Source organism: Cupressus sempervirens, chromosome 3 (assembly GCF_028749045.1).
Source record: "Cupressus sempervirens isolate cs-2001-9-10 chromosome 3, ASM2874904v1, whole genome shotgun sequence".
In the NCBI taxonomy this organism is placed as follows: domain Eukaryota; kingdom Viridiplantae; phylum Streptophyta; class Pinopsida; order Cupressales; family Cupressaceae; genus Cupressus; species Cupressus sempervirens.
In genome coordinates this window covers 261,291,473-261,312,704 of record NC_143120.1, presented here as the reverse complement: position 1 = coordinate 261,312,704, position 21,232 = coordinate 261,291,473, and the positions used below count along the sequence as shown (strand labels likewise).

Here is a 21,232-nt window from a genome sequence, read left to right as displayed (position 1 = left end):
TAAATATTAAAATAATGTATTAACCTAAGTAAACTTAAGTAAGTGTAAATAGTAAATACATATTTACACCAACACTCCCCCTTAAGTGTGACTTAAGGGAATGCCCTTAAGCTTACGAAAAACTAGAATGAAATGCATAATGGTTCTTGGCTACTATGCCAATTTAGGTACCCATGTACATAATGAAATGCAATCTCTCATAAAGCGGAGAAAGAGGGAAAACCACGTGGGAAAAACCCTCCCCCTAAAAAAGAGATGAAAGATGTATGGATGGATGGAGTAATAAAGACCCCCCCGTTATGACATACATCAAGTATATACAAAAGAGAAATGGAAGAAGGAAAAAACCCCTTAAGAGGAAAAAGGCCCCCCCCAAAAGAGAAGAAGAAGGAGACAAGACAGTTCCCCCCCTCCCCCCCAAATGTAAGGTGCCGACCAGTGAGAAATGCTCCAATGTAGAAGTTGATCCATGACAGTTGAATGATGTTCCTCCCCTTTGGAAGAAACAATGGTAGAGGTATACGTGAGATGCTTCCCCTAGGTGTGGAAAGAATCTCAATGATGAAAGGTGTCTCTAAAACTTGTTCAAGTGTCCCTGTGTCAATACTGATGGTGGTTCCTTTGAAAAATACTGAGAAGAAGTGTAGATCTAGCAAGGATTGTTGTGGAACCTATTTCAAAGAACCAACGGTCTCCTCAAATGATAAAGAGACCTCCAACAACTATTGTTCATAAGGATCCACAATCACATCAACCTATGAAGATCGAACATGAGGGTTAGAGTGAGCCCTCACCACAACTGTAGAAGGATCATCCTCATCAAAGAGAAGCAGTATATTAATCAAAGAAGTCTCCCAAGTCTACAATGTGTGACTCCACAAACAAATCTAAAATGTTAGTCAAGAAGTCATCACCTGAGGCTAGAACTAGAAGATAAAGTGTACCCTGTTGTGCTGAAGTACATGAATCATTCACTGTGGCAATATGATCTTCTTATGATCTAGGCAACTATATACTAATGAAAATGCATAAAGGTATACAAATACTTAATGTTTAATGTTTAACTAAAAATACATTAAACATTAAGAATTTCATGAACCTTTAAAATACTGAGCTCTATGCCAATTTACTTAACCACTTCAATTTAGTTCAATGTGGAAAAAAGAACTTAAATGATAGTTAAGTGAAACTAATAGCACATATAAGCACAAGAAGAAGAGAAAGAGAGACAGAGAGAGACCCAATTTGGAGATGGTCAAAATTTCATACCTATTTTTGGTCAACCCCTGATATGCATGTTTGACCATGACTTTGACCGAGCATAACTTTTGCATCTGGGCTTCGCTTTTGACGAAACAAATGTTTCTAGAAACCTCTCGACGAGATCTTTGAATTGGTGCTGACCTCAACCAATTTTGGAGAGTTCCAAATTTCACCTTTTTTACGACCTCTTGTCCAGGGTTTGACCCAAGTTTGATTGGCTAGAACTTGAGCGTACAAATTCCTTTTTTGCCTATCCGAGTTGCGTCGAATTCATAATTTTGAGAACTTCGACATGGAGCAATTTTTGGAGATTTAGAGATACTTCAATTTTTCATGAAAATATCCTCTGGATCAAACCTCCCCACTAAAAAGGCTTTTGGTCCTCCAAAAGTGTATATAGTAGAATGTTTGGCTCCCTTGTCACTGATCTCAATTCTGTTACCATTTTCGAAGCTCCACTACAATGCTTGAATTAGCCTTTGGTCTTGGTCAAATACACCTGTGCCTTGGTATTGTCTATTCTACCTTCTCAGGGTCTTACATTTTGACAATATCATGAAGACATTCATATCATATTTTTCCATAAGGGAACTCATACTCGAGTCACACTAGGACTTTTAAAGAAAGGAATGCAGTTCAAATGGAACTTGAAAAACCAAAAAGAAAGAAGAAAAACTCAGCATGATAAACCTGTCACTCAGTGCTTCTTATGATGGTCGTTTACATCTGCATTCTAGCTTAGTTACTTTTGATGCTCCTTATTTCTTGCAAACTGCACGAGTGATGGTAATAAAGCCTCAACTTGAAACATTCCTTCACCTTTGTTCTTTGGAATGGCTAACTAAAGGCATCACCAGAAAGCTCCAAATATTTGCATATGCATCAAGGTCATGAGAAAGACCTGTAGGAACATCAGTCATCAATTGATCATCTTTAACCAAGTCATAAATTGAAGAACTTTAAAGGCATTGACTAGCCATTCTCTACAACTCTGAACCACATTAGCTATAACAGGTGCTTCTTCTGAAGAGCCTCACACCAAACAAATCTTGTAATAAGAAGTTCAAAGTATCCTCCTTTTTGGATTATAAGAGATATGGCTTTTAATAGCTGTACAAACATCTCAACCCTAGGATTATACAACTTCATTACATACAAATTTATTTAGAGTCATATAGTCATAAACACACTAGCTTCCTATCAACAATTACCTTACTAAAAAGTTAATACCCACAAAGCTGACAATGTTAGTTTGTTGAAAGTTGTTCCCAACTCTTATGGAGTTGTTCAACGGAACCTCCCTTCTTGGGTTTCTCACTGCTCTATTGTGCTTCCATGAGGATTGCTTCAGGAGTGATAAAGACTACTAGTGTTGCTTCAAGAGTGGTGGAAACTACTGGCACTGCTTGTACCTTAGTCTCTTGCATGGTGGTGTTGGATACCACCTTGATTCCTTCCTTGTCTACTTTGGGCTGACTGGATTCATCAACAAACTTAGGGAAGTGTCGAAGTTCTAGGTGCAACTTCCAACACTTCTCTATCCAATGGCCACTTATCTGACAATGGCTATAGAAATTCTGGATTTTTCATGGGTCTTGACCTTCTTCTTCATAGAAGACTCAGCCTCAACATTGTCCAGAGAATTTTTCTTCCACAAGGCTTCAGAGTTCTTGTTAGTTTCTCCATATCCCAATCCTTGCTTTTGAGGCCTTTGCTTTGCCTCAATGGAATGGGTCATGCCCTGCTCATGGATGCCCAAGCCTTTGCCACTATATCCCATCTTGGACATTAGTTTCTTACCGATGCCCTTAGTGTGCTCCTCGAAGCTCCCAATAGAGTGGTGTTCAGGTTCCCACTCCTATTCTGATGTAGAAGACTCCTCTATCCAACCACTGTGTTTGGTAGGTGCTTGGAACTATCTCAGGTACTCCATTTGTTTGCAAAAAGCACAATGGCTTGCATTCTCCTTCGAGCCATAATTAGCCCATTTGCCATGGCCACAAGGGAATCCTTGCTTTGGCAAAGATTTTATAGCTGACGATGCAGTCATACTTCTCGGTGGGGTGAGTGGGTAGTATGAAGAACTTCCTTCTAATTGTGGGCTTGGTGCATACATGCCCAAACTCTTAGAACAAAGAGGACTCCTTCCAATATTCTCCCCTCGAAACATCTCATGTAGGCTTTGCTTTTCCCGATTAGCCTCCTCTAGAAGCATTCGAAGATTTTCATTCTCTAATCGAAGTTGACGATTGGCTTCTTCCAATTTTTTGGACTCTGTCATCTTCTTCTTGACGGTCTGGAATGAGTAGTTCCACTTTCTCTATGATAGAGTGAATAATTTCCATCATAGATGGAGTTAATTCCTCCCTTTCTGATGTCATTTTGAAAAGTACACCTGCAATCACTCCATATATAACTTTCCAAACTAGCTTTGATACCACTTTTGATCTTCTTACAATCTAGGCAACTATATACTAGTGAAAATGCATAAAGGTGTACAAATACTTAATGTTTAATGTTTAACTGAAAATACATTAAACATTAAGAATGACATGAACCAGATGAAAGGTAAATACAAAGAAACTAAGCATTCTAAAATCCAATGTGCTAGTGCAATGTGTTAAAGCATCGAGCTCTATGCCAATTTACTTAACCACTTCAATTTAGTTCAATGCGGAATAAAGAACTTAAATGATAGTTAAGTAAAACTAATAGCACATATAAGCACATGAGAGAGAGAGAGAGAGAGAGAGAGAGAGAGAGAGAGAGAGAGAGAGAGACCCAATTTGGAGATGGTCAAAATTTCACGCCTATTTTTGGTCAACCCCTAATATGCATGTTTGACTACGACTTTGATCGAGTATAATTTTTGCATCTGGGCTCCGATTTTGACGAAATGAATGTTTCTAGAAACCTCTCGACGAGATCTTCGAATTGGTGCCAACCTTGACCAGTTTTGAAGAGTTCCAAATTTCCCCTTTTTTATGGCCTCTGATCGAAGGTTTGACCCAACTTTGACTAGCCATAACTTGATCATACAGACTCCTTTTTCACCCGTTTGAGTTGCATCGAATTCAAAATTTTGAGAACTTTGACATGGAGCTAATTGTTGGAGATTTGGAGATACTTCAATTTTTCATGAAAATATCCTCTGGATCACAATAGAGGAAGTATTCACATCAAAAAGAAGACAAATATCATTAAGGATGTCTCCCACATCTTCAATGTGAGACTCCATGAACAACTGAGCAATGGTTGGAAGGAAATCATTGCATGAAGGTAAAGTAGGAAGATAGGAAGTGTCTTGCTGCACTGAATCCGAAGCATCTATGGTTGAAACAGGATCAGTAGGAGCAACAGGAGCATCTGGAGGTGTGATCTCATATGGAGAGGATGCAGGTGCAACTGGAGGTAAAAGATCTTTGGGAAATGGAGGGATGTGTGGATCTCCATATGTCTCCCAAAGATAAATCCAAAAAACATATGGATCAAATGACTTAATGTCAATAAGTGAATCCAAAATCTCCATATCCACATATAGAAAGAGAGTACTGCTAATGATGGAAAAAGTGTCGACATCGTATGTAAGTCCTCTCGCATATGGTAGTGCATTGTGTTGACTGAGATATTTGATAGCCAATTGACTCCATTCCTGATAGTTGTCTGGTGTCAAGATAATCAAATCTTCCTCTTCCATGATGGACTAATCAATATAACCCCCAAAGATGCAAAACAAATTAGGGAACCCCCTCTAATGAATGATTCGGTGCTTTTAGAAGTGGTGCGTGGACAATAGGCTACTTGTCAAAATGTACAAGATGGACTTCTAATTTTGCTGGTTACAATTGCCTTTTGAGGCCTAAATCTGGAACTAAACACTGTAGCTTAGATGTACAACAATTATGGAAAGTAATCAAAGCATTACAATGTAGAAAAGGCCTTAATGCTGAAAGTGATTTTTCTGTCCACACAACCCTATTATCTGAATGCAGATCTGGAAAGTAGATGAAATATAATGCACTTTAAAAAAAAAATAGAACCTGAAAAGGATCCAGATGAGCCCGTACAAAGCGTTTCAAGTTGCAAAATGTAGGATTGGACAGGTACAGTCACTAAAAGACAATTTCTAACAAATCTGTGCACCAAAACTAGAAAAGAACAACACCAATGAAAAGTACAAAAAATTCTATCCAAAATTAAAAACAAATCGCACCTAATTTAGAGTCCAGATAACTAAGTTATGGCCTCTAAAAGTTAGGCTGCCAAATCAAAAACACATCTGAAGAGGGGTCTAGGTAGAAAAATGCAAGCTTAAATTTGACAGTCAAATGACCATCACAATACTTATAAAATGCCTAAGAATAATGGTCAAATAGCCATCAAATTTAACACTATGAAATGCTGATGTGGCAAAAAATCAACCCTCCTTTACTGACATGGCAGTACGCTCAGCACACTTGGCAGAAGTATGGTCCATGTGGCAATGTAAGGTCACAACATGTGTCTATACGAAAAAGCTAAGGTGGACAAGCTTTGACGTGTATAGTTGTACACATGTCCTACTTAGTTGGTGATACCATGTGCAGAGGTGGCACTGACAGGTCTGTTCGATGTGATGACTGGGATAACTATTTGGTTGGCGGTTGAGGTGGACACTATGGATGTGGCAATACTTGGTCGCAATGGTGCCACGTGTTGTTGTCGCATGTACAGGAGGTAAAGCCGGTGCAGAGTTGCCAAAAGTTTACGTATCGTCAAAATTTGAGTTTTTGTGGGAGTCGACAATAGTTTTTGGCACCGATTTAATGTTCTGTAGGTGCTAGAAGCCTTTTATGGTGGCCAAAACTTCGTACGGTTACTAGAAAATGTTTGTAGAAGGTTGACATTGAGTACTATAGCAACAATGTTGAATGTTGATCTATGCACTAAAAAATCCAAACGGATGGCAGTATTCAAATTCATAGCAAGGGGATTTAAAAATCCCACATTCGTTGTGAATGTATACAATGAATAGCTTTTAAATGAAAGTCGTAGACTATCAATACAAAGACCTATTGGAGAGGATTGAAGCCAGATGCGGGTGTGTGTTAGCCGATCACCGTGTAGTGTATGCTAGACTTTATTTGTTATGATCGAAATAAAATGCAGATCCAACTAAATGGAATATACTTGGTGAACAAATGAAATATTCCACATAATGTGCAGGGTCAGGGTGTGACTACCCAGTGCCTGTATAATTTTTTTTCTCTACTAGGCCACCTAGATAGATCTAAAAAATAATTAAATAGATCTAAAAAATGACCATACCCAAATTGCAAATCAGGGCCTCCAGGTTTCGGTTTGTAAAAATATTTTTGCCTCACAATTGACTTTGGGCTAGGGTAGCCGAATTTATAGCCAATTTTCATCGAATCAACATTTCGAATGCAATGGCAAGCTCAGATCTAGCTCTAGACACTCCCAATTTTTACGATACTTCAGATTCAGGGCGAGGTGCTGAAGCAAGAAGATGGTCTTGAATGACTATGTGAAGAGAGATTCTCCAAGAGCTCTGATACCATGTAAGTATTTATCTTAGGGAAAATTCACCCAAGATCAAAGAACTTAAACACAAGCACAACTGTAGACCAAAAAGAGTATGATCAATATATCATAGCATGTCCTGATACACCACTATGTGTTTAGATGATTTTACACACTAGGAGTGCTTGTATATAAAGGCCTCTAAGATGTATCTAGAATGTCTCTAGAAGGTGCCAGGAGATAAGCTTAACAACTAAGCACATGTCCTCCATTGTGCATGAATGTACGTGCAACAATGAGAGGACAAGCATGACAAGGTGTCCCATGTGTGGAGATGTTGTAGACACCATGTGCTTAAATAATGTGCTAACTCCTATGTTGTAGACACCATGTGCATAAATGAGGTGCGAACATATGTGTTGTCAACATGACAACTCACAAGAGTATGCATACTCCTAGGTGACTAATAAATAAATATTAAAATAATGCGTTAACCTAAGTAAACTTAAGTAAGTGTAAATAGTAAATATGTATTTACACCAACAAAGGATTTACGTATGACTGTTAGGTCAACCTTTATTAAAGGATTTCAAATACTGTTTACAATAGTTAGAAAGTAACAATAGGTTTTGATATGTTAAGTACAACTCACTTTGCATGTACAAATCTATATTTAGCTCATAAACTAATTCACAATCTAGCCTTCATTGTCATCTATGTCTATGATTTGTTTGGCAACCCTTCAAGAAATCACTCTTCACCTCTTCTCTACTCGTTTCAACCATCTGCTTAGATTCACGAGTCAATAACATCAACAACTACTCCAGTCTTTCAAAATCTTTGGAACATTACAAAAGTTTTCCCTTGTACCTCCTTAAATAGGTAATTATGATCTTTTTCCATTTAATTATCACTGTAGATCTTAGAGTTCACAATAAGATCCATTATATACAATGTATATGATCACCATCTTGTTTATTATCTTCTTTCCTAGAAACTTCTCCTAGAATTCATCCCTTAGGTCATTTACCTAATCCTCTCCTAATATTAAATGATCCAACTCATATGATCCTTATTTTCAACACACTTTCTATATTCCAAGAAATCAACTTAGTCAGATGGAAATTACAATTTCTTATAAACAGTTAAAATGTTGTTCCTTGGCCAACACTGTGTTTTGACACTCGATCATCACTGGGTTACTTGGTCGCTACTAAATTTCTTGTTTGGTACCTACACTATCACTCAGTCAATATTGATGCTCGGTTATTACTTATTTTTCTTGGCACTTACTGTGGCTCGGTTGACACTAGCATCACTCGACATGTACTTCAAAATTCTTAGTCTCCTGCTCTATTGCTCGGTCAAGCCTATGCATTTGATCTATCTGTGTTCACACTTTCAAGACTTGAGCATTATCGTCTTCTCCACTTGCAACATAATTTAAAAAATTAATTTATCTTGTCAAAGTCCAACTAATCAAATGTCCACTTGTAGTTTCCTCTTTATAACTCAATCTTTAATCTAGATTCTTTTGTTATGAACAACTCTTCATCAATCAAATAGATACGACACTTAGATCAGATAGCAAATTGTCTCACCCATAGGTTTGACATCAATGACAACATAACAATTGTTTCAATTGTAGTTTCCAACATCTAACACTTCATATAACATCTTAGCAATACCAACCTTATCTCAAAATATGATTCACATACCAATCTCAACTTAAGCTTAATCCAATTTTCAACATCAAAATAATCACTTGAATAGATAACATCAAAACATAAAAAATAGTTAATAGCATCATCAAATGATCACCTAAATGGGTAAATATTAAAGCATGTGCAATGAGTCATAGCCCCATCCTAATAGTCTAGTTCCACCAATCGTAAGTATATAAAGGTGCCTCAACCATATAGCCTCTAATTCATGTTTCCACATAGTCAGTCAAAACTCAATAGAATGCAACACTTTAACATCTTACAACACAATACCCTCCTATAATTACTTGTACAATAGTTCACTTTAACATCTAATGTTAAGTTATATTATGAGTATTTCTCAATTTAATGATAGTTTTATCTTTGAGTTTCTAACAATCCTTATGAGGGTAAGTATTAAACCATAATACCATAACTACTATCAATTTAATCTATATAAGGTAGCATGAATTATCATAATGTCCTTAACATGGTTTCTAGAAAGAAAACTATAGCAATTGCTCATTCCATCATCTCTCCCTATTGTCCATCCCTTCTAATCTCCTATATAGAGAATTACTCGAGTAAAATATATTTAAACAAGTGCATGCGAGAAGGGTCTTACATTTTCGAGTAATTAATGAATATTGTAGTTGAAACATTATGTATCCAGTTCCTATTGACTCTCCTTCGACGCCTTTCAAGTTCAAAAAACTATTTCATATGGAGGATTTAGAGGAATTTAGGCCACTTTTCACACCTTTGTTATTTTAAATTTTTGAATATATATATTTTTAAAAGTAGATATCTCTTTGCTAAATAATTTTTGGTGGACAGACTTTGTAGTTCAATTTTTTTATGCTTATATGTGGTGGTGTTTTCCATGTAGCAATCCAACATATAATATCTTAAACTTCAAAAAGAAATGTTGCTAATAATCACAAGAGATGAAAATCTTCCATTAACATGCTCATGCAATTATTCTATAGCTTATTCCTTAACATATTATGCAATATTTATATTTTGGTCATATGTAATATAACTAACATGTCTAACAAAATATTTATACCTAATCTTACATTCGAGTGCCAAACCTATCTATGATCTATGATTTTTTTATATATTATGAATGGTTGCAAATGAACCAACTAAGAATAAGTCTTAACGCTAACATCATATGGAATGAGGTAGGAATAGTTAAGACAATCTTAACCTATCTAAAAAAATAACTATAAATTTGTAATATATATAAGATTCACAATTTCATTATATAAAAATAAAAATACGTATTAAAATACTTTAAAATTAGAAATATTAATATTTTATTATGTTAAAAATAAATTTATAATTTATCATGCTTTTCTTGATAACATATATTTATATTATAAAAATATTAGTAAAATTTTAAGCTAATAAAAGTGAGAACATTGCCATTGGAAGCCAATAAACAGAGAAATCTATAGCCGCCCAAGCTAAATTCGCGCACCTACTGTTTCTAATCCATATGTTAAAATTTGCTGATTTTTTCGATGAACCTCTGTAGGTGAGTGAAGAGCTTAAAGCTAACCTTTCAATTTTCACACATTTATGGAGCTCTCTATAGAACTCGTAGATTGGGAGGTGGAAGTGCCATTTTAAAACGTTCGCGCAAAACCCACCACTAAGACCCATTTTGCACAAATGGATCATTCAACAACCAAGAAACTAAAAAATGAACAAAAGCAAGCATCTATTGTTGTTCATAGTGATTTGTTTTGGCATGTTTGTGTATAGATAGCTAAAGTTTTTTTGGACGGTAATTGGGGGTCGGGGAGATAGTGATTAACATGGCGACATTGCAACTGACTCATTTTCCTATTCTACAAAAATGATGCACCTAGGTCCCGTTTGGTTGTTGGAATAGGAATAGGAAATTAGGAATATGTTTTGTATTCTTTATTTGTTGCGCTAAATTGAAATTGGGAATATGAATGCACATATTCCCATTTTGCCCCTAAAATGAGCATATGTCTATTCCAAAAAATCCCTGTTATGGGAATAGCTATTCCTATTCCCATTTTCACTCTCTCTTATTAGATAATGTTATCAGATTTGTGGCTCAAACCTCCACATACTTGTCCATTTTCTCGATTTTGTCGAGCAAAGCCATGAGATCTACGTCCTTTATAGGTCCACTGCAAATTGGCTTGGCCTTTGGTACAACATCAATTTCTTCACCATCTTTATGATCGATTTCATCATCTTCTTTTCCTAACTCTTCATTCTGCTTGGTGCTCCATAATATTCATTGATTGTTGCATTGTATATGTAGAAATAAATAAATGGCTAAGATACTGAATTTCGTGGCTTCAGTGGTGGTCTAGTGTTGGAAAAACCATGAATTACATAATCTGGTTGAATCCGTCGAAGAAGCTTCTCGAAGGGTTTCTTGAGGCCATTGAGAGTGAGCTTCAACAAATCTGCCATTTCAATAGGAATATCAATCTTGCCCACCCACTTTTTATCTAGGGACGATTTTTTTTTTGAACTATTGTCCAAACTGGAGAGAAATGAGATTTTCAACCCCGGGTCTCCAAATCTTTTGAATAGCTCAAAAAAGAAAGAGATGCGACATTTCTTCTTGTTCCAACTTTTCTACGTATATATTATATTATGATATTTATTTGACTGCAATATTTTAAAGCAATTCCCATTTCTATTTTATCCGAACATAAGCATCAAATTCCTATTGTAGAATAGCTATTCTAAAATAGCGATTCTCAATTCTTAATTCCTATATTTTGAAAATATTAGTTATAAAGATAAAGATAAATTACAATATGCGTTTATATATTCTATCAGTAACGCAAGGTATTGGACGCACACGAAGAAAAAATCACGTCCCCACAAATTCCCCCGTCCCCACATAGATATTGAACAACCAGGAGTCCGATATTTGTTTTAGCAGAATCGGGCATCGTTTCTAATGACGGGCTCCATCGCTCTTCATACATTCTCAAGATTTACGCCTTCTCCAAACACTAAATTTCTTTCCACTCTGAAAATGAGCTCCGATTCGTCGTCAGCCTCAGCCAAAACTGTAAGCCCAAATAAATTTAGGAAGAAACTATTGGAAGAGGGTTTTCTAATAGAGCATTTTGACAAACAAATTCAATTCTCACGAAAATTAATTGAAGAATATTCTTAAGCAGACATATTCTTTTAATATTGCAAACACGTTCAGTGTGAGGTTAAACTGTTGTCTTAAGAATTCAATAAAATGGGACAATTTATTCTCTAGAACCCTTCCAACATTTTCGACTGCAAAACTTAAAATTTGCCTAAAACATTCATGGTAGCAGGTCAATGTGCGGGTGAAGGGCATAGTGCAGGGTGTGTTTTACCGGAGATGGACGGAGGAAAATGCCCAGCAACTGGGTTTAAAAGGTTGGGTTCGTAACAGAAGGGACGGAACAGTTGAGGCGCTCTTTTCTGGTGACGGTAAATCTGTTGATGATATGCTGGAAAGGTATGTGGATGACTATTTAATTATTAATTATTATGTTTCTTCTGTACATAATTCTATTGCAATAAGTATTTCCGGCTTTCATGACGTATAATATCTTTTTGAATTTCGAAGATTAAGATTAAGTAGGAAATAATCTACAAGTGATAAAATGTCACCAACTGGGTAGTTATTGCTTTGCTTCTGGGTTTTACCGCATACTTCATGATCCATTATTCTACACATACATAAGAGGGTATGATCTTAAACTTTGATGTAAACAAAATTCTATGGTAAAATTGTAAACAAAATTCTGTGGTGAAATCTAGAAAGAAAATAATAATATAATAGATTGTAGAAATCTATTATAACAAAGTTTTTCCAAAACTGCATATTTTTAGACATAAATTGTGAAAACAAATGAATATTTTCTATAGATTATTTTGGTCTTAAGGGCATTCAAAATTGCTTTTCTTTGTTATTTTTAGGTGCAAACGAGGACCTCCTGCAGCGATTGTAACGGGAATTGATGTTAACCCTTCTCAGGAAGCCGTGGGCGAAACCTTTGACCTAAAACCTACTCAGTAATATTTTTATAGATGAGTAAAATTCTGTAATTGGATGCCCTCCTGGCATCCTATCAAGTTTCTAATATATAAATATAAAACTGAACTTATACTTACTCTTGGCCTTAAAATGAATTGAGTTGTCTGACTTCTGTGTTAATAACGTTTGAGTTAGCTAGCTATTATTTTTGGGTGTTTCACGGCCTCCGCTATTTTTAAGTGATCTATAAAATTTCTTTTGTTGTACTGTAATTTATTGGAAACACGATATCTATTTCAAGCTAGTTGTGCTTTTACAGTTCCTCTGATCGATTTTCATGTTACTGGACATCAATACGCTATCTTTCTTTTTGCATAAATGATAAATATTTACAACTGAGAGAGAGAGAGAGAGTAACAGCTTGAATAAGGAAAATTTGAAAGATATTTTTCTTTTGCGAAAAACATGGCTGGCGATATATTATAGCTACTGTCAGATAGAGTTACAGCTTGAATAAGGAAAGTTTGAAAACTGTGTTCATTTTCAAAAAAAATGGTTGGCAATATATTATAGCTACAGTGAGATTGGCCTAATTTTTCGGGATGGCAGGGGGGCGGCCAGGGGACTACGGCAAGGGGAGGACGAGGCAGGGAGGAGTGCTGTATAGTATACATATAGAACTTGAAATGCTTGTTATGAAGTGATGTTTCAGTAGAACATACCAAATTAAAATACTTGAACATAGCAAAATTGCAACATGAACTAGAATCATTGAAAATGGTAACATATTACATACCCAATAGTAACATTCAGAAATCAAAAGTCAAATAGAAATCAAAGTCCCCATTCCAGCGGCAGAATGGTTGTAGAATGGCGGAGCTAGGGGTACTTGGGTATGTGAGTACCCGGTGCGGGGACGCCTCGGGGATGGGTACTCCGAGGTTTGGGAGCGGGTGTGAGCCCTTGTGTAACATTGAAAATAACTAAATCTGTGATACATGTCGAGGTTTCGAAGAAATTTGAATTGATTATGTTTCTTTTGTAAATATTTCCAAATTTTGCTGGAATGTGCAGAAGGCCGACTTGTGTCAATTATCTGCTTTTTAGAAAGTTTGAATTCATTTCTAATTTTGGTTTTAAAATGCAGTTTGTTCAGTTTGGCCATCAAAACAATTCAAGCTTATGGGTTTTCAAACTTATAATTACTTATCTGAAAATTTTGAAACACCCATTATGTTTCTATCGAGGGTAAATTATCAAATAGAAAAGGGTTAAAAAATCCACACTGATAGAGATAGATCAAGAAGATGCATCTGAAAACTTCAAAAGATCACAGAAATTGAGAGGCAAAATAAATTATAAAAGATGACATTCTAACACTTTGTCTTAGTTTTTAGACACTAGCCTTTTTATTATCTCCGAACACACTATGTTATCTACAGGCTACATATCACTCTTGTCTACTAAGTCCCTTTTACCCGTAGTGAGGTTATCTTGTAAACCCTTCTGCTTGCAATACTAGGTGTATAATTTGTCAAAAGGCTGACCATATAAGTCCTCCAAGTGCAAATCAATAATTTTTAAATCCTCCTCAATATCTACCACTCTAGTTTTTGTATTATCCACTTGATAAATATCCCCATCTTGAATACTTTAGGAGTCAATTGTGATCTCAACAGGAGTTTTGTAAACCCAAAAACTAATCTCACGAGCTTGACTCTATGTTTACACTTGGGCTATTTTCTCCCCCTTCTCGTCCCTATACCTTTAGCTTGCTTTATTTTTTGATTTTTGCCTCTTTCTCTTCATCATCAAGAGCTATAACCCACTTCTCTACTTGATTTCTTTTTTCTTCCTCTTGGTTCTTTTACCGTCTCCTATTTGACCCCTGCATTAAGATGCAAAGGTGAGAAACGAGTGGCTATATTTTCTAATGTTCTCTGAAAGCAGGTCTGTAAACTGGAATTCCAATGTCACTGATTTAATCTTTTTAATCAAATGACTACAGCAACAAAATAAAATAAGGGAAAATATGAAATACTTACAGGGAGAGGACAAAGAGTTAACAAATAAGGCAATGATACTCACGCCTTAGACAGCCTGGATAAGTTACCCAACTGCAACACAAACTTTCACAGAGGACAATGATAAATTCTCAGAACCCCATCTGTAGGCTAATGCACAGTTTTATCTTCTACCTGAATAGGAAATGCTTCCAGCTAACAGGAGACCAACATTATAGCCACCATGAAGGCTGTTGATAAAGGTCAGAACAGAAAACCTAATTCAGGTTCCTAATAGGCAGCAATCACAGCCCAACATACCCACCGTAGCAGCTGTCATGCTTGCACCAACAGGTCCAAAGCAGATGATTTTGTGTACTGCACACATAAAAAAAACATCACGCCAGTATCATGTGGCATCCAAATAAAGCTCCACTCAACAAAGTAGCCTCTACACTAAAGTTGTCAGAAAAAAAAAACTGTTTATTATTTGCACAAAATGTAGGTTGAACAACAGTCTTCTTGTTCAACAATGGCTATCTGTAGCAATTATTGAAACCTCTAAGTGGAGCCAGTAAGTGTTAACTACATCATGTTAGTTACAAAGGATTACTGCTGAATCTGTTCCTTTCCAGTATGAATGAAAATAAATTCCAGTGTCCACCAACAAATACACTGCAGTTGTTCCCATGCTATACTTAAATATTAGACCAAAATCTGAAGTTCTTCCTATTGTTTCTTAGCATATTTTAAACACATTAATACATGCCATTAGGCTCTAATAGAAATTAAAACTTGCCTCCTAACCATCATTCAAAATAACCTTAAAATGAACTATGCTTTTAAAAGCCTTACGAAGGAATATATTCACCATCAAGACTCCCTCACCGGGAAGCCATTCATAACTCTTTCTTTCCAGAATCTGAAATTCTTCCTATAGTTTCGTAGCATGTTTTAAACACATTAATATGTGCCATCAAGGTCAAATAGAAATTAAAATTGACCACCTAACCATTGTTCAAAATAACCTTAAAATGAACTATGCCTTTATAAGCCTAACAGAGTAATGTATTTACCATAAATACTCTCTCACCCTCTCGACAATTTTAAATTCTTTGGGGAGCCCATTCACAACTCATTCTTTGCATCTCCTTTTTCTCATAATAAAAGAAAAGCCAATTCATTACTTTTAATGGTCAGTATTCTAAGATCTTCTTTTCTCATTAGCTAGCATCCTTACTTCTCTGCAAAACTTATCATCATTTAAATATTCTTTGACATTTCCTCCATTAGACAAAATCCCTTTGGTGTCTAGTAGCAACCAAAATGCCTTTCTATCACCTTCTTGAAAGCAGTTAGTGAAGTTGAAACCTATTTACTCAAAGTAGCTCCTACAAAGCCTCTCTTATAAGAAGTGACAGAAAATCTATTTCCTCAAATTAGCTTCCAAGTTCCATATCTTTGTTGATCAACTCCTTAGCTATTCTTTGGTCTGTCCTTCCTTTGTAGCTCCAGTAATGATGCTAGAATGCCTTTCCACAATTCTCAAGATTCCAAATCTAATAGCCATTCTGAGAAAATCACTATCTCTTCAGTCTCCAATGAGTTGTGTGATTTAACACCCATGGATGCTACCTGAAATGCAACAACCTCGCCCTTTGAGCTTTGAATGACACATCACACATCACACACCAGAAGATCTTGAGTTACTATATAAGCTCCAGAGATCTAGTAAAATCCTATCTTTTTAGATGCTGCTAAAACTTTTTAACTTGGAAGGAATTTATGTAGTTCAGTAGATTTTGTAAGCTCATACGACCTCACTTCCTATTCTAAAATCCATTTTCTTCCAAATCAACTTTCAAGTCCTCCTTAAGCTTAGGAATGCACAACATTTCCTATGGAGAAACTTTAAACCTCTAAGGATCTTCTCAACTATTTTCCATCTTGGGGGATCTGTTCCATCTTTTCTATCCATTTCTTCTGATGGAACATACGTGGAACTGAGTCCCAAAGTTCTCTTTAACAATCGTAGTTTTGGCCTTACACTCTGGCTGTATATATGATAACAAAGTTTGCATTCAAGGACACTCTTAAAGTAATTATAGAGCTCACATGTAGTGGATCTTGGAAAGATCTTTCTTCTCAATTCATCTCCTGTCACAATCATGATTTGTACTGACACCCACTAGATTAGTTTAGCTTTCGATGAAGCGTGAGATTCTCCTATGCTTTTATTTAAACTTCTGATTTAGATGGCATGCTTGTTGCATCCACAAGTACCTTTAATCCAACAACCTCCTTCGCCAGAAAAAAATCATTGCAGTCTGTTAGATGGGTTGCTCCACAATACTGTGAAGCTCTTAAGATCTTGTTTGATTCAATCAACAATGGGTTGGGTCTGCTTGAGATGTACAAGAAGCAGATGTGTGTCTTTCCATATCCATTTTTCTCAACAACCCTAGTTTTTGTTGATTTAGTAGTATATGACTTTGTTCCCAAAGCTTGGGTAGTCCATATGCCATCCATCACCTTAGAAGTCAGCTTTCTTGCTGTTGCCTATTTTTTCGTAATAGGGCTGTCTATATTAAAGACTTAACATAACCCATCTTATTCCAGATTTTAGATTCTTGAGCAGTGATAGAGTAATGCAGATCCTTTTCGGTTCCTCGCTATCTAGTTAGTTCTAATTGTGGTACTCCGTCCTATTTCACTTTCAAAGTTTCACTAAATATCACCTAGACCAATTTTGTACTTAATACTAGGTTATCAAGTTCCCTGTCTTAACTTCAGCACATTGTTATCATTGCAATTATTGCACTCTTCAAGAAATTTTTTCCATGCCACTAATAAGATTGTCATTTGCTCCTCTAGTCCTTGCCATGAAAAATGTAGCAGAACTTTGTATGTCTCATCATGAATATTCATTAGTGCTTGCCTGATAGGGAACCAATACATGGAAACTATATGAAGGGTCACTTTGATGATAACTAACTTATTGACCAAAAACAACCACTTCACTTCCCAAGTAATTAGGCCATTTCTCTAGCTTAGCCACCAAATGGAGCCAGAAGTTTAGATTTTCATTCCTTCAAAGTGAGGAGGACCAACATTTGAATTCATTAACCTTGCGAGTTAACATCCCAGTCTTTGCCAAAGTATTATTGCACTAGTTTTGTTATTCATGAAGAAAGCTTTGGACTTCTCCTTTCTATGACTTGACCCAAAGTCGACTCATAATTCTAAAGAATCTCCTCATTACATTCACCCTTTTCCAAAGCGGGTCCATAAATCAACATAGATTGTCCACAAATGGAAGGTGGATTGCTGTATTGTTAGGAATAGAAGCTTCAAGCTCATCAGAAATTTGGTAAGACACAGTGCATGGTCCTTATTCTCCTACAGCTTGAACACCAATTTCTTCCCCTTTACTAAAACTGGACAAGAGAAAGCCTTTATTAAATGTCTGAGAAAATAGAAGATTGGGCTTCCTCTCTGTCCATGTCATCCTCTGTCATAGATGTTTTGTATACCTAAACACCTCATTTGCAAATTTCTTATCACTTTCTATTCAGTCCTCTCCTGGGACTATTCTACCTAATTGAGTTTCCAGGCCCTGTGCAAATGCATAGTTCTCCTATCTCATCACACAACCATCAAATTCTTGATCTTTGTTTGAACAAGATCTCTTGTATGCTTCAAATTATATCCAACAATTCCATAAAATGTTCTTTGACTTTCATATTCTATTGAGACTCCCATCTTGATCCTAACTTGTTCTGTCTTCTGTCTTCTACGTTTTTAATGCTAATGAAGGATGTTCTCACAATGCACTTTTATCCATACTTCAGTTTCTTTTTGTAGAAAGTCAACATTTCTGCTTGGACAAAATTCTAGCCCCCCTGGACCTCTAGTCCCTCCATTCATCATCTTGTCTCAAAATCCTCAAATCCAGGGTGTTCTAGTCACATTGTATTACAGTAATAATGGGGGCCTTCAGTTTGGCTGGTCCTCTTTGAATACCACATGCACATGCTAGCGATCAAATCCTCTCATGCAGCACTTAAGTTCAGTAAGAGATAAGAAGCTTGGTAACCATTGGAATTAGAGAACCTGTTCAATTATTTGCAACAGGGCCTTCTACCTCAAGCCTAATCCTTCATGTGAAGCACCCATGGCACGATTTAATGTCCTAGAGGTTCAAGTTTACCTCAAGATCTTGCATGTCCTCAAGCTCTGGTTCATGAATCAATCAATACATTTTTAATTGGATACATGCTGAACTCTATACCATAATCATTCTTTCTGCTGTTTTGTTTCTCCAACTTCCTTTGAAGTGGTCGAAGCACTCCTGCAAACCATTATTGCAAGGCCTATAGAAATTTGTTTTCTCAAAGCTGACTCAATTTTGGGCTTGAAACATAACACATTATGTAATTCTTGAATACCTTAAACAACTTGCAGAAGATTGAATCAGGATTCTAGAGGATTGCCCACCTTCCAATTTGACCTCTTTTATCCATTAGATATATATGGCTTTACAATATATTTCTATTCAACTCCCAACAAGATTGATATCTGGTGACAAAGCATATCTGGCATTTGGTTGCAAACAAAAATTAGCTTCAGCATTTTGAATCAGACTCCCTGATCCAGCATCATTTTTCCCTCTTTCTAGCAATGGATTGTGGAGTGTAACCAAAAATGATGATGCTAAAAGTATTCACGTAGTTACTTCTAGAAGCACTCTCCCTTATAATCATTTACTTGGAAAGCTATCCTGTCTTTTACTTAAAAAAATTATCTCTAGGAAGGAGCAGGTATCACCTAATAATCGAAGATATAATATGCTTGAATTTGATTTGCATTTTTTCCCCTCTTTCTAAGAACTTTCTTCACTAGAGATTAACCAGAACATCAATTACAACCATAATGATAAAAAGGATGGAAACGAAGACTGAGCAAAAACACGAATCAGGTTTGAAAACTAAACAAAAGAGCTGCCAATGCCCCCATCGCAACAAACTACAGAGAATGAAACACACATGGATTAAACCACCCACTACCCATCTGCATACCCAAACATGTTGACAACACCATCTTCATTTCTGACGTTCCCTAACTGCCATGTCTTTAACAGGAAAGCCAGCAAAGCTACAATTATTCAGGTTGGTGGATTTGATGACAAGCAACAAATATTTTATCTTGGCTGCATGCTCAAACACGTTGACAACACCATCTTCATCTCTGACATTCCCCAACTGCTACAACCTCTTTAATAGGAAAGCCAGCAAAGCTACAATTGTTCAAGTTGGTGGATTCGATGATATGCAACAAATATCTTATCTTGGTTGTGTGCGACAGACAGCACCATCCAAACCAAGAGGGTTACTTGTGCTGGTGACTTCTAGTTCTAATGGACCATTTCAATGAGAGATGAGAGGTTCTTTAACTTTCTGATGACCAAATTAATTTCTCATTTTAAAGCCCTAACCTCAGTTTTAGACACTGAAGGACAATCTGCAGAATGCTGAACAGGGAAAACTGTGGGCTCTTCAGCCTCCTTTTGTACTAATCCCCCCTTCTAACAAAGAAAATTCCTTAGCAACCACACCCTCACCACTGGAGCAAACACTTTCTCCTCAAGTCCATACAGGATTTCATCCATAATGAATTTTGCTGACCAAGCGACCCCAGTTTCTTCCACTGAGCAGGGCCCAAAAAGTATTTATTGAAGAAATTGAGCCAGCAACCGAACAATCAAAGCTTGCTTTCAGCATCATATCTGAATCTGGGCCCTTGAAATGCAGGTAAATGCCTTTTGACTGCACCTCTGTGCCATGGCATGAAAAGTGCTACCAAAAGAATAATGCTTCACCCCATCTGGCAAAGGAGATTAAAGATTAGTATTACATATCAATGATCTTTCTTTCCCAAATATAACATTTACACCCTTAAGATCAAGATATATGACTAGTTAGACAGAAACAAAAAGTCTCACCCCATCAAATCATGGCCACCAAAGCATGGGGGATTTACTTTTTAAAAGTTAAGGCACATCAGCTTTGATAAGAACAATCTTTAGCTGGAATCTAACCTAACACATATCAATGCAGAAAGACCTTGGTCAACACCAGAATGCCCCAAACTTGTTGATCTCCCAAAAGATATGAAAATATTGTAATTGAAGAATCTGCGTGAGGCAAGAGCTTCCTTGAGCAAATTAACATGGCTCTTTACTAAGAGTCAAAATAACATTCTCCGAGTCCCCTTAAAACTCTCAACTACTTACAGCTGAAAGAAACAGCCAGAGAAAGATCTTCAACAATCACCATCCCTTCCACTTTATCATTAGAATGTGCTACCAAGAAGGAGGAATCTCCACTAACAGAAGATCCCTAAGAGTCCTGAAGCACGACACTTGCCCCTGCCCGTGCCAGATTACCATTGGTAGATCTGTCAAAATTTAATAACGAAAATCAGCATGAGGTATTAGCCATTTCACATTCTGGTGAACAAGTTGTTTATCTCTTATCTCATTTACAGGTGCTCTCCACTAGAGATTGATATCTGCTAGACACCTACATAGTTTTCTCTTGAAAGTTCACATTCATACAATCTCATCCCTCCTTGTCTTCACTTATATCAGATGTCCTTTTGTCACCACTTCAATGAATCGTAGGGCTCTCTATTTTCCTTGTTTATGCAAA

General features: G+C 36.5%; 1 protein-coding gene across 1 annotated transcript; it reads left to right on the top strand.

The window, feature by feature from the left end:
• Nucleotides 1–11,331: 11,331 nt before the first annotated feature.
• On the top strand, nucleotides 11,332–12,655 carry LOC149565893 (acylphosphatase family). Its single transcript, XM_089819364.1, has 3 exons — nucleotides 11,332–11,568; nucleotides 11,831–11,997; nucleotides 12,462–12,655. Exons 1-3 carry the CDS (start codon nucleotides 11,455–11,457, stop codon nucleotides 12,559–12,561), a joined length of 381 nt encoding a protein of 126 aa, XP_089675490.1. The 5' UTR covers nucleotides 11,332–11,454; the 3' UTR covers nucleotides 12,562–12,655.
• The last annotated feature ends 8,577 nt before the right edge of the window (nucleotides 12,656–21,232 follow it).